The sequence below is a fragment of the Megalops cyprinoides genome, chromosome 2 (assembly GCF_013368585.1).
Source record: "Megalops cyprinoides isolate fMegCyp1 chromosome 2, fMegCyp1.pri, whole genome shotgun sequence".
In the NCBI taxonomy this organism is placed as follows: Eukaryota; Metazoa; Chordata; class Actinopteri; order Elopiformes; family Megalopidae; genus Megalops; species Megalops cyprinoides.
Genome location: NC_050584.1, coordinates 10918536 through 10933595, shown reverse-complemented (window position 1 = coordinate 10933595; position 15060 = coordinate 10918536). Strand labels below are relative to the sequence as shown.

The window sequence follows — 15060 nt, the reverse complement described above, 5'->3', positions numbered from 1 at the left end:
GCAGGCAGGTGAAGGTAATGGGGCAATCAGGTGGGCGGGGACCAGGCGGGGAGCGGGGCGGGGCTGGAACACAAGGAAAAACAAAAAGCACATGGACAGGGAAAAACAAACACACCACAGCTAGGGGGGCGGAGCCCTGACACCCAAGGAGGATAGAAGAGGCTGAAATCCCTTGTAGAAGGATGGACGTCATGCGTCGGTTACCTCCCAAATTGCAATCAATCTGACCCCCAGAAAGACTGCTTTTTAACATAGTGTATAAAGTAACTAGATCTAAATAAAATGTTGGTTGGCCATTTAAAACTGGATGCAGACTGTATCCGTGAAGTTCTGAATGTAATATCACTGTTTTTTTTCCTTGAAAGAACACAAAATATTCATTTTAGCGGTTTATATTTTCTGACAGATTTGTTTGTAAAGAAATTGGATTTCTCAAAGTAGAAAATAAGAAAAACAAAGTATTACCTGTTGGCTGGCCGCTACGCTGCAAATGTGGCTTTTTCTTCCTCTCCCTGCTGAGGCAGCACAAACACCAGAGGCAAGCGAATCAATGGGCGCCATGTCCTCCATGGTGGCAGGAAGTAGTTATGATAAACAGATCCTGACTGTTATGTCCACAAGCTCAGCTGTATTCTCCCTCAGACTGATGCTCTCTTTGCTGAACGTTAAACTTAAATTGTGATGTCACAATGCGCAAAAATGGATTCAAAAAAGGCAGGTGAGGGAAAGCAACTTCACGGCTGACATCGCATGGGCTCTGGACATCTGGAGTAACCATGGCCCTTAAACCTTAAAGGCCTTAAACCCCCACAGCCTCACATTTCTGTGTCCTTTGGTGTTTTAAGCAAGCACATCTGATAACAGGTGTGAATACACTTTCAAAAAGTATTGTATGTGCCAGTCATATGAAAGGTTTTTGGAGGGCGTGGCGCATTCTCTGGGTGGCAGAATGACTAGGTTTCTCAGGGGCGTTGCCATATTGCTCTCATCCCTGTGGTTCCTCTGACAAATGATCATCTGATTATGTGTTATCAGGCCTATGTTTCAGTGTCTTCCCATTGCTGTATTGACAATTGTTGTTTGCCTGCCAGTTTGATATCATTGTATTAACTGTGCTTTCCGTAGTGAGGGAATGTACAGATTGAACATCCTTTTTTCCAATGTTCAAAGGCTCGAGGGGCTATATACTGTAAGTGGCGGAAGCAAAACCATTAACAATGCGCTCTCCTAATCGACGTGATTCTTTAAAGAATTTGTTTCTCTATAGCATTACAGTGGTGCCACACCCCTATACCACTCAGTTCTGCATGGATTTTAATGGATGAGGACATTGATTTAATGAAGGACAGATTTATTGTAGGGCCTTAAGTTGGAAATGGCTCGACATTAGTTCCACATTACAGTGTCTGATAAATGCATAAATGCATTGTGATCCTGGTTGGTCAGGGGTAATGCAGGCATTGACGTGTGGCTCATAGTGGCCTGGAACAAGGCACTTTTTGGACTGTTGAAGGTGAAACTAAAAATAAAAAGAGCCCATGCCTTCCAGCATTTATAAATAAAGACTTGCTGATGTTAAAGTCTCCTGAAATCTCATCTGTTTATGTTTGAATTCCCCGTATAAACCACAGTCTGTATGTGTGTGTGTGTGTATGGTTGCCTGGTGCAATTTAGTTGAGATGTACTTGTTTTATTGCTATAATATTGTCTACTGAAAACATGGGAAAAAGGCTGAGGCTTAATCAACTGCTGATTACACAGCATAAACCCAGCTGAGACTCTCACCTCAGATACATCACAGCTATCAGCTGTCTGTGTCTTCAGGTGAGTCAATTATGAGTTACCCTTATCCTAACTCACTTTACATTTACATATTTTTTGCTGGTGGTTTGACAAAGTTGTTGGTTTCTGTATTTCTTCAAGAAGGCCTCACAAGTGGTGAAAAACCATAATCATTGAAGGATTTCATTAGATTTTTTGGCAGCCGCATGCCCAGAAAGAAGAAAAAAATCCATTTTCGCGGGACTTAAAAATATTTATACAGACTTTTTTTCTGTGCTCCCTCCAAATGAAGGTCTGTCGTATGGGCAGGTTTGCTCACATCCTTCCAAGCATCAGTTCCTTTTTTATCCACTGATTGGCCCTTTCTAAGAGTTGGAAAAGAAGAGTCGACGCATTGCATTTTCTGAAATAAATTAGGCGTGTCCTCTAATCTGTGCTGACATGCCTTTGTGGAATGTTTAATTAACGTAAATGGAAAGCCAGTCTGCTCTGTGGTAGAAATCAGCACATAAACACCAAAAACACGCATACACAGTGAATAACAAATTAACTGACAAATCATAGTCTCACAAGTGGCCTAAGCAAATCTGTCAAGGCTGGCCTGTATGGCTAAATAATTTCTAACTGGAAGCATAATGTGTCACACAGTATTATTTCTCATTAGTTTCCCCTACAATAAAAGTGAAAGCATTCAGGCTACTCATCGCTTTTGCAAGAGAAAAAAATAAATAAGCAGGCCACATTTTTCTCCAATACAAGGTCATTTTTTTTTTTGTATTTTTGTGAGGATCTGTGAAAAAAATGTAGTAGCCGCAAAAAACATCCCACACCAAAGAAGGAATATCATTTCTTTACCTTCTCATTTCGCAGTAAGTAATCTTAAATTGAGAGAATAAGAATGTTCGTTGTGCAGCGTGATTGGCTGGGAGCTTCTGCAGAGCACCTCCCCTTCTCTCATTCTCCCGCTGTCATCCAACACCGACTGCTCTCCTCCCTTCTCCCACCCTCACAGACATGGACAGCTTTTTCACCCTTCCAGTCTTCCTGCTCCTACTTTTCCTTTCTTATTTTCAGCTCTGAGGCGAGGAGCAGTGTTTGTGGATTGCCACAACGTGGCTGCTACTCAAACTGTGTGTCTGGCACAGTCACCCATGCTCAAATTAATTACACGTAGCACTGCACAGTTCAGGGCATAGGTTAGGTGACAAAAACATGGATACAGAGGGTCTCTTTTATGTGCTGCTTAAAAAATGGCAAAGGTATTGTATGGGTCCCAGCTAGTCCCAGCTAATCCATGTTTGTGTCAGCACAGGTTCATGCATTGTGCTAAAGCTATGGCTGTTATTCTTTGCCATAGTGTGCATACTGTATCATTGTCACATTGTTTGATACATAGTAAATACTACGAAAAAGTGTCCACAATAACTGATCCACTTGGGTCAGCTCAGATGGATGAAATTCTCCACACAGGTAAAAGGCGTAGCAAACGCGTCCGTCTGTGAGACTGCTTTCAGCTGAGGAAATTGGCACATATTGGGCACCTTTCTCACACACTGGCAGACCATTGTGGAAGTGCCAGAATCTGGGGTGAAACCTATATCTTAAACTTATTTTTAATGTTTTTTTTTTTTAGATTTTTTAGGAGTTTGTTTGAACGAATTCATCTTGGCTGTACCCAGGACGGCCGTCTTCTCCCTACAGCTTTCTGGTATTTGTAAGTTGGAGGCTTGCCGTACGCCCTGGAGAGGTGGCGAGCCTCAGCCTTCTCTTAGGCTCTATTGATAGGCTCACTGAGACGCGGTGTAGCTTCCAGTAACTCCAACACTTCGGTATCCTCAGGCAGGCTACATGTGGCTATTCATTTGCCTCTGTGGCCATCCAGGTCTGTGGCCCTCCAGGTGCCACAAAGTTATCGAATACCACCTATTTCTAAACCTATGTCATCACTGTTTGCTTCTTTTTTTTGTTTTGCTTGGCTCCAAAGTAAACATTTTCAAGTGCTATTTTGAAATCAACGAACTAATAACTAGTACCTATTACATTGAGATGCTGTAGATGTCTCATGGACGTTAAGATGGCAGAATTTGCACCATGAGCTATAACCACCACCATGTCAAGTGAGAAGGACGGTTGTATATCACAGAGACAGATGTTTGTGTATCACACAGTATTATCTTCGTCAGCATATATTAATGCCATCTGGAGTGTTGCGCTTTGCCATCTCGCAGTTTTGTATTTATGAGCTTGCTGAGATTAAAGCAGCTTTAAGCCAATATTGCAAATCGTGAAGATACAGGGAGTCCTCATTACAAAAGGCCATTGCGGTGCTGGCCAATCGGCACACTGGCATGTGTTTTTCCAGTGTGTTAACTAGCATGCTCTGCTGCTCATTAAAGTTTATGAAGCAAATATTGCTCACTTCAAAGCAGCAATGTTTGAGTTTCCCATCATTGTTCTCCTTTGTACGCAGGCATCACTAAATAACATTTAATGCAACCAGCAGGACGGCAAGCTGCGTGCATTGTAAACAATCACAGCATGATGTCCCTCTCCTCGAGGATACAAAATATACTGTACAAAATACAGTAGACTGAAAGAGTAGAGTGGAAGACAGCTAGCATTCTAGCTGTCTTCCAAGAAATTAAATACTTAAATACTCATGCTTGTGCTTTCTTGCATTTTGCATTTTTTTCATAGATTAAACTTCTGAAGCCTTACCTTGGAAAGAAAGTTGTTACAAATACACTGCTCCACATACCTTACCATAATAACTACCTCCTAGAAAGCTAGTGTCTCCGCATAAGGAAGGTTAAAATCACACCAGCCATCTTAGCATCAGCCGCCTCTTTTGTTTTAGCCTCTTGTTTCATAACCTGAAGTAACCTATACTAGGATCAGGTGACGGTGAATCTGATTTGAGATTTTGCACCTCTGTCATTTCTCCCACCACTGTCCCATGATGCACCTCGGTTTAGGGGGAGCAGCAGTTTGATGCAACAGAACACACATCTTTCTGTGCCTACACCCAGATAGGGAACTTTTGAATTGTTGAGTCACATGTTCGATGAAGCGCTGCATAATGATAGAATATTATCCAATGGTGGATTCATTTCAGGCACAAATTGCATGCTCTCATTAATGTGAATAGTTACACATGATTTCTATGAGACAGGCTTCTTGGAGCTTTGTCAAACTTAGCGTTTTAATGAAAAATGGGCAGAATTTAAAAAAACACAACTTTAAAAGATATCATGGGAATTGATTGTTTTAATTTTCATTGAAACCCTGAAGCAAGGGGACCCGAAGCTGGGCAGGATTCAAATGCCTCTGCATCACAGAGCAAGGAAATGAAAACCAGACGGATCAGAGGCAGTGTGGAGGACATTGTCTCATGCCTTTGTTGTGGAACAGAAATCTTTATTTTGTGCATAGCTTTGTCTCAGGGGTCTACAGTGCACCTCCATATTACAAGAGCTTGTTAAACAGACTTTAAGTCTATCTGATTATGTGTTCTCATGAGATTCCAGTGGGATTGGTATTATATTTAACAAGAATATTCATTCCCTGTTTTATTAGTGTGGGTGGAGATGCTCATAAAGTTGCATATACAGTTCATGCACAATATATATATATATATATATATATATATATATATATATATATATATATATATATGTATGTATTTTATTTTTATTTACAGCTTTAAATATTTTTTTGCTGCCTTGTTTGCTGTATTGCAGATGTTGGTGAGACCATTGTATAGTTACTTTTTTGTGAACTGAAATAATGTTTTTGACACCAAGTTAAGGTATTTCATGTGTGCATAGTTCACAGTTTTATTGAGAAACGTTTTGTTGACTCCATCTTATGTTTTGCCCGAACATTGAAGCATGCATTTAATGGTTTGTAATGGAAGGCCGTCTCTAAGTTGCTAATATTTATGTTAAGTTTAAACCAGTAAAGGGAAGTATTGTTTGTCAAACGCCCATGCACAAAAATGTAGATTGTAAACTAATTACCAGTGATTGTAAATTGTTATGTTTGTGTCCATTTCATGCCAAGTTGAAAAAGAGTCTGCTGCAAACGTGGGGTGGTTTGGGTGGCTCTTAAACGTTTTCACCTTGAGACTCCAATGAAAAGTTCACTGTCCTCTTGTGACACGTCAAAGTGTGCAGAAGCAACCTAAATATGTGGGAAATGTATACATTTAGTTCAGCTGAATTAAAATACAAACAAAAATACATTCAAGTAGTATTTTATAGATCATTTTAAGACCATCTGGTTTGCCTGAAACAAATCCTTACCTTTGGATAAGATATGCAGGTTGTGTTATCACTATTAAATGATCAGTCAGTTTACCACAGGTAATTCAATTGTAAAACATGAATGAATGTGTAGGTATAGGTATGTATCTATGTACACATATAGATATGTATAGGTAGTCATTTTAAAGAGTTTTGCTTGTGCACAGTGGTGATGGTAATTATTGCATTCACATTTATTGATGCCCACTGTATTTCATCTTTTCAAGACAAATGTCTTAAACCTACCTGGGACCCATTTTCGGTCCTGGCCCATAGTTCAAGAAACATTGCTCTGAGATGCAGGAATAATAATCACATTTTGCACAAAAGTTCAGTTTACAGGCTGCCAAAAATCTTTTTTTACACACACGTTCACAAAATCATTGCATGGAGCTGAAAATATTGATGTCTAAAGTGGTGTTATGAATCCGTTCATAATGACTATGTAACACTTTCAGAAGTCCCTCATTAACAGTCCCTTACACTTCACAATGCTTGGCATGAACATGCCTTGGGCAATAGTTTGGGCAACAGGACTCATGAGAAGGATTATGAATGAACAGAACCTTAGTGAGACAAGCCCATTGTACTATTGTGCAGAATTCTTTACCTCAGTTTGCCTCAGTAAATATCCATCTGTATCAATATGTAGTCTGTAAAATGTGCTGTGTAGGTGTGATAGCAAATACTTACACCATACATGTTCGTAATGTATGCACGCTGTATGTGAGAAAAAGCTTTAAATTGGAACAATCAGCCTGCATGCAAATGCCTACATGACTACATGACTGGGCTGTGACACGCCCACAACTGGGCAAACATTTAAGTCTAGCTGTGCATGTGGTGACCAAACAGAATCTCCATCTTCCCATGTGATCCTTTTTGTAGTCATTGAAAAGAAGCGAAATTAGTCTCATTTTAACCATTTTATTTGGTGTGTCTCTAAACTAAAAGCAGGGTTTGTTGGACAGCCCAGGAAAACCCAGTGCATTTTATTGTTCCTCATACACTTGGAGATTGAGAAGTGGACTCTTGTAATCTGATTCTTTTAATCTGACCTAATCTGGAATTTTAAGACCAATGGTGCATCACAGTGTTTGCCTCATTAGCTGACTGTGCGTTGTTCCTTGTCTCTTTCTGCAGTGTAATCGGGGCAGACGCAGGCAATGGCATCAGGGTGTTCATACCGGACATCGGCATGTTTGTGGCCGGGCTGGTCACGTGGCTTCTGTGTCGCAGCCTGTTGGAGAAGCCACCTGCCGAGGACACCATGGAGTTCAACGGCAACTTTGAAACCAGCGACCAGGTGAGCTTGACTCCCCATATCTCAAGCCCGGTTGGATCTGATGCAGCTGTGCTTTAAGACATGACTTACATCGGTGCTGGCAATGCATGATGTCAGTGGTCCTTGTCTTCTTTCAAAGCTTATAGCACCCTGGGAGATAACAGAGGGTTGCATGCTATTTTTCCATCATGCAAATATTCCTGCAGGAAATGTGATTTCATATGTCTCTCAGGTCTTTTTACGGCAACGCTTAAGAGCTGTGTTTTGTCTTCTTTCCTTGAAAAGGACTGCTCTTTTCCAGGTGTAGTCCTACTAGTGATAAATTATGCTCCATAGCTCCAAGGAGTGTAATAAGTGGAGCACATTACTGTCTGGATGAATACCAACTAGCAATCATTTGTGTGTGCAATTTCCTAAGATCGTGCTTCCCTCAGCTCCCTCTACCCTCTTAATGCCAAAGCTGTGGTGTGATATGTATTAGATTCTGGAAGGCTCACGTGCACCGGGGGGGGGGGGGTGTGTGTGTTTGGAAATCTCTCCCTATCTCAAGTGTGTATGTGTGCCAAGGGTAGATTTGGTCATGGGTTTAAAGCAAATGACCTTTTAGTTAATAGCAGTTGATGTTGGAGGTGGAACAGTTGGATACAGTGGAGGAGGTGGTGTCTCACTGGCCACATAGGAGGTTCAGTTGACTGCTGAAAAGATATAGATGTATGGAACATAAACCAGCCAACACGAAATTGGTGTACTGTATCATTGCTCAGTATCGATGCATACATGCATGCATTTTGCTCTCATGCAGCAATCTGGGAATCTGGGAATGGCAATGTAGTTGTTGTCGGCTTGTCCCAAACATGAATTATGATATAGGTCTGTTTAATCTTGTGTCTATCTAAGGTCTGTCTTTTCTATGTTCAGGTGGTGCACTCTTATCCCTATTAAATGATTACATCTTTGTTTCTCCTTTTGTAATTGCATCATACAGTATTTATGATTTCAATATAAAACAATATTGCACTGAGAGGACTGGAAAATAAGATATAAAAGTAAGGTCCTGCTGAGTCTTGTTAAAAAAAACTTTATTAGACAGAGCAAAAATCAAACAGTACATTGCAACAGAAAAACATCCAGTGTAAAGTGCTTGAAACGGCGAGGTGTTCCTTCCCCGAAATAGGAATGTTCTGTTCTTTACTGGTAGCCTGCAGAAGAAGGCACATTTTGATAGTCACTTTGCTCTGGTATTGGCACTTGGGTCTGTAGGCACTCCTGCCCAGCTTGCAGCCTTTCTAACGTTATTGCCAGCAGTACTTCTGGGAGACACTTACACCCCCTGAGAAGCTGAGACCACATGACCCTTTACTGCTGTTGCCATAGTGCCACTCTGCACTGTTAGTCCAGTACGTGCAGCCTCAGCAAGACCATGGTGCATCTGGTTCCACCTCTCTACTTCACGGTTCCTCTCCCATGTCCCTTCGGTGCAGATTGATGCACTGCAGGCTGTGTGCCGTTTCAGGTCGGCTGCGTTTCTGCACGGGAACGAGGCATGCTTCGGGTGTTCTGGAGAGCCTTTTTCTCTTTCTTGCCATGACTTTTGCCAGCCTTCTGCAGTGAATATCTGACCTGGCGGCAAACACTGGGCTTATTCTCTTCCCCTGTTGGCCGCGCGTCTCGTTTACCCCTGATGAGTTGTTTTACCGCATGTTGTTTTGCAATCAGCACAGAGTTTATTCCAGTGAATGCAGGGCACTTACGTGTGCCCAGCTGTAGAGGAGCCAGGTGCTTGATTCACTTAGACATGTCAAAGAGCGTGATTGAAAGGCTACCAAATTAATGGACTCTTTGTTAGGAGTTAGAGAAACAAAATCAGTAGCTGCCATTCATATCACTGATACTTTGATATTCTATTTAATCTGCGTTCCTGTCTAAGAGCCAAATTCAGATTCATTTTCAAATCCACGGTGTGGCTATTCTGTGTCAATGATTTATTCTGGTCCTTTCCAGGAGAGAATTTTGTCCTAGCTTTGGTGCCTTTCTGAGATTTTTCGACTCAGTGTTTGTATTGCTCCAGGACGCACACTCTAGTACTTCCTGCTCTTTTCTGTTACGCTCCAATTAGCGATGCGTTCGCATTCCAGAGCTGCCAGGCGCACATCTGCCTCACGTTAGCGCTGTTGTATTTTTGGTGGCGGCCGCGCCGGAGTTACTGGAGCTCCTCTCTCTTACCTCTCTGCTACGCCTGGATCCCGGCCTGGTGGCAGCTGCCAGGCGGGGATCTGACCACCCGCCCGCCCCAAGCTCCCCTCTCTCTCCTAATAAAAAAAGGTCTGGGGACGGGCTCCCCCCTGAGCGAGCAGCCCGTTTAGTAGTGGTAATGAGCTGGAATGCGGCCCCCGTCTCTGGCAGGCCCCGCACCGGCCCATGACTCAGCTCTAATTAGAAACACTCTCCTCCGCCTGTGCCCTGGACACAGGGGCTCGAGCACCCAGATCTGAGCCGCCCTGGGATGACAGCGGCTCTACATTGTGCTTCGTTCCACGCTGGCATTCTGTATCAATCTGAGCGATTGTTTGCTATAGTTGTAGAGAGCCGCGGTATTGTGAGTCATTGTGGCGGCAAATGAAATTCCTCTTGTTCTCATGAGTCTCTCCAGCATATCAGAGGAGAGATTCATCCTCTGTTTCAGAGGAGGCTGCCCTCCGTGGTAGTGCTCTGTCCACACCCTGTTGGGCTCACCACAAGCTTCTCAGAGTTAACCTTATTTCAGAGGAGGATGGAACTTTACTCAGAGAGTGAAGACGAGAGTGGTTTAATGGGATTTAAATCCTGCAGGGAATGTTCAAGAAAAGTGGATTGATTATGCAGAGGCTGTAAGTACAGAAAAAAATAATGTTGCACATTATTTTTTTTAAAAAACAGTAAATTCTTTATTTACCCTCCCCAGCAAGATACGCGTTCAAAAGGCTGACTCGAAGAGAACATTTCCTTTATGAATCTTTGAAGCTATGCCAGCCCTACTCTCATGTGTCTGGGAGGAGCTTTGCCTCAAAACATGGTGAAGACCATTTCTGTCAAAATGGAGCTGACAGTGGCTTTGTGTAGCTGAAAGGGAAATTTCCATGGCAGTTCCTGTGCCCAGAATATCTCACAGAACACGCTTGTGTACTACCACTCACAGTTTCAGTGGACAGCATCTTTTGCTCCTCAGAGCTGACAATCAGATACACTGACTGAATATACTTAATCACTGTGTGATTAAAAACACTGTTATCACAGTTGGTCTTTAAAGTGTTGCCTTCAGCACCCCGGACAGCTCAGTCATCAACCAAACCTGTGGCCTAGTAATATTCATATTCTGTTCAAAACCAAATCCCCGCCAGACAAGTAAACAGCCTGCTGTACTTTGCGGTTTGATTTTACTTACGGATTGAAATTATTATTGGATTACAAACCTTGACCCACCTGCTGCTCACAATTACACACATGGTGCAATTTTACAACGTGTGGCATATGCACAGTAGGCATACATAATTACCACATACATCTCTCACCAGCCACTGGGCCCTACATTAGACAGATGTGACTGTGAAAACAACTGAAAAGAAAACAGGTTCAGCCCGTGTGGCCCAAGTATAACAGACAGAGATGTAATTAATCAAGTGGTTAGTTTACTAGAAGGAGAGTTTCCAAATCACCTGGGTTTGTCCATATTTTTTGGTGGGGCCTAGGGGGGCATGTAAAAGTACACTTCCTGGTTATTAGTGATTTTTCTAATGAAATCCTTTAGAGTGCAATGCAACCATTGCCTCTTGGAGGAAACATTGTCCCTACACCAAGTTTGACTTTAGACATTAGTTATTGAACATGCCATTGGCAGATTGAGAATTAGTTTAAGTGCTGGGCTGGGTGTTATATGGGTTTGAGTCTTGGCAGTGCCACAAGTTTGTCTTTGATCACGTCACCTGTTCCTGTAGTTATAAACAGGTTTCGGAATGTTCTATAATCTAGATGAAGAAATGTATGTATCATAGAGCAAGTAAACAATGTAATTTAATCATTATCTTGACTGCTTGTTTTTCAGCACAAAAGTAGAGCACTTACGTGTAATGATGCTTTTCTATACTGTTTCATGAGGCAGTAGTATTGTTTCATTCTAGAGGAACAGTAATGACAACCATATCATAAGAATACCTTGTAGGATTTAAGTAAGACATATTGTCAGAATAACCTTGTTACAAAACAGTTTGTAAAATTAAATAATGACAAAATCAATGCCTCCTGTAATATCTTAATGCGTCAGCTCTCCATGAGCGCGCTATTGTGGTGAAGAAGAAGCTAGAAGTGTTCTCTACAAGTGAGCAGCATTGAAACCCTGTGAAAACAGTGTGTTTCTTCTAAGTTTGGGACCTCTGCCAGAAGTATACTGTTAGACTTCAGTTCTTGAATAACAAGGACTGATTTCTATCCCTTGTTAAACTATTTATCAAAACATGTATTGAGCTTGATGATGGAAGTGTACTCACTTGCAGACGGATGTAAAACATAAAGCACCGAGTTGCTTCCAGTTGCTAATGGAAGCAAATGTGTGTCATTCGTATTGGTTTTATGTCTTGTTCCTCATGTGTATTCATGCTCACAAGTATCCACTCCCATCAAAGGCAATGATTCTGTTACAGCTGACTTGGCAAACAGCGGGAACTTTTTACCCTTTCAGAGTCTTGGAGAGATTTCTGTGAGATGAGCCCCCCCCCTCCCCCCACTCATATGAAGGCCTGTTTGTGAAGGCAGGGAACAAGGTGCAATCCGATCCTTACGTGATCCCAGAACCCTGCTTGTTTATTTTTCTGGACGTGAGATCTGAGCCTGACTGTGTCGCCACTTGTGGGAGCAGTGGGTGAAGTTAAACAAACTCCGCCTTGTCGGCTGAGTTGCGTTCAATCAATTAAGATGCACGGTAACTGATATTAAACAGATTATGGGACTATGTATTTTTCAGCTTCACAAATGTGATTCATTTGTGTAACTGAGCCTTTCAAGATAAGCTCAAAAGCGATCGCACAGAGCCGTTATTCATTTTGGTGGTAGGAAAAACATAGCACAGCTCCGCGTGGCACGGTTCTCATATTTTATGTAAAGACCCTTTCAAATAAACAGCTGATTAAGGAATGCAAAGCCCTCATTGTTTCAGTTTGGTTATTGCTGACTTGAACAAAGTCATTCTGAGAATAGGTGGAGTTGAACCTAAAATTGAGTTTGGGATTTGGTTCAGTTATGGACAGAGTCCTGGGGCTTAGTTATCCCATGACTAGTTATTTTGATGAATGCAACGTTTTTGTGGTTGTTGCACACATTCATACCAAAATATATGTAATTAACAGTTCACTTGCTCTGTGTTTGTTTAAATTTAGTGTGTGGCCATGACTAATAAGCATATGACAGAACATATTTTTGTTTGGTTTGGGACTCATCACAGACACTGTCTCATGCGGTGTGAAATGAGTTGTACTGAGTTATGACTGTGTTTCCTGTCAAATCAGCTTTTTTTGGTTTTGTTGAGCTGCTCTTAAATTCCAGTCAGGAGAACAAACCTTTTATACCGAACCTGTTGATTTTTGTGTCAGACTAGGTGTAGGAGTTATCCCCGTAGTATCAGCTTGTTCAAATAAGTTGATATAAAGTGTTGAGGTTGACGTATTTCTGTGATAAACAGAAAAAAGTTCCATTTCATTAAATAAAACACTAAAAAAAAAAAAACTATGCTATGGTGTGGCCACCAAGAGAAACCTGAACAGCTTGTACCAGTTAATTGTCAGGGGTCCTTTTTTATCCTGGAGTTGATCAGCCCATTGTAGTTGTATGGCATCTACAACCTCTCCGTAGTGCCATATGTCCTGATTTTCTCATGGCCCACAAATGAGTTCATCCCTTCTACCTAGGGCCATTTTTTCTACTTTCATCTTCAGGCTTAGAGGCTTCCAAATCCATTTGCAAAGAAAATGTTTTTATGTGCACAAAAAAGAAATAACTAGAAAATCACTCAGAAGCTAAAATATCACCAAACTTTCAATTTCAAGGCCCATCAACACACTGAGCGAGTGGTGTACTCTAGATGTGATTCTATGGGCTTCAAATCACAACATAATTTCATGCAGGAAAATGCGCAGTCCACTTACAATGTTATCTTAGCAAATAGTATTTGATAGTGTGCACAGTGACCTGGAATATATTTCACATTCATTATCCAAACTGCAGGGAAAATTACATTCTGGTGTCAGCCAATTTTCTGCACTTTGCTTGATTTGGTTACTCTTGTGGTTGAACATTGAATGACCCCACATCTATTATGGATATTATGATATCAAAACTTTGACCTTTACACTAAGTCTTTAAAGTCTTTTACTTATTCAGTTGCTGGTGATTGTCATCGATTCTCTGGGGGCAGTGTACGTGAAGCATTTGATCTTATCTGGACCTCAGTTACACTCCAGATTTTTGTTGCACATGCTGTCATTTTTCCACAATTTTAAGCTATGTGTCCTGCTACAGGCAGAATAGTGAGTAGTCTTTCCTCTCCAGGGTCTGGGAGGGTCCAACCTCTTTGCATGAGTTTCTTCCAGAGTGTCTGGTAGCTTCACGGCTCCAAAACATGCTGCCTTGGTTCCCCACTGTCTCTAAACTTTCTCCTGTGTGTGTGCATTTATATGTGTGTGTGCATATCTGTCTATATGCATGCACCCGTGTGTGTGTATTTGAGTGTGTATATGCATGTGTATACGTGCATGAAAGCATGTTTTGTATGTGCCGTTCAGTGGACTGGTTCTCATCCCGGGTGTAGTTACAACTCATGTGTTGTGAATTTGGCTCTGGATCGCCGTGACCCGCTACAGGATAGTTTACTGATGGATAGATGGATTGTACCCCTCTGATAAATATGTTCATTTCTAATATTTAAATGGGAAGTATGTAACCTCAAGGAGAGCATTCTGTGTGTCTTTGAAATTGAGCTGTCCGTTCCAATGTACATAACAATCTACTGCAGGAATGACATATGATAATGAAGAGGAAGTGAGCCGATGTACCACTGGAGGCTTGTCAGATCTCTTCCACGTCCAGGCAGAGTAGTGAGAGACTGTGACTGATGTTGCTGTGCTTGTGGCCAAAATGAGCATAGTGTCTGGGTATCCTCATCCATACAACATACAACACACACAATCCAATAATGAACATTAAAAACATTTCCGCCATTTGTTTCAAAGTCCTCTGATCCTGGATTTGCCTTAACCGATGCAGAATGAATGGCCATATCAGAATTTAAATGATGAATGGAGTGATGATGGAATATTGTGCTGTATCACTCTGCATTGATCAATGTGGAGATGATTTCTGTTTGACTCTTATGGTTTAACAAGATTTTCAAAATAAATGTATAGTTTGAATTAAACTTTCCATGATTCATAAGCTGTCAGTAATAATTTTCTTAAGGTCTTCCTCAGAAGTTGAGTGACTTGCAGTATGAGTAGAATTAACAGAATCATGAGCTTGTGTTTCAGTTTTCACGTTATACAATGAGTCTAGATCTGCTTGTCTAACCATACAGTAGTCGCGTAATCATGGTGGAACGGTGCAGAAGTCATGTGAAAATAAGTGTAAAATGTAAAAATGTTCTTCCTGAGCCACTCAGCAGGCGCTTGT

General features: G+C 41.5%; 1 protein-coding gene across 1 annotated transcript in view; it reads left to right on the top strand.

Annotated features, from left to right (window-relative positions):
• Positions 1-15060, top strand: part of LOC118795663 (piezo-type mechanosensitive ion channel component 2-like) — a 123261-nt gene that overhangs the window by 57078 nt on the left and 51123 nt on the right. Inside the window, exon 5 of the mRNA XM_036554310.1 lies at positions 7230-7392. Coding sequence (XP_036410203.1) covers positions 7230-7392 — 163 coding nt within the window. The remainder of the gene's footprint in view (positions 1-7229; positions 7393-15060) is intronic.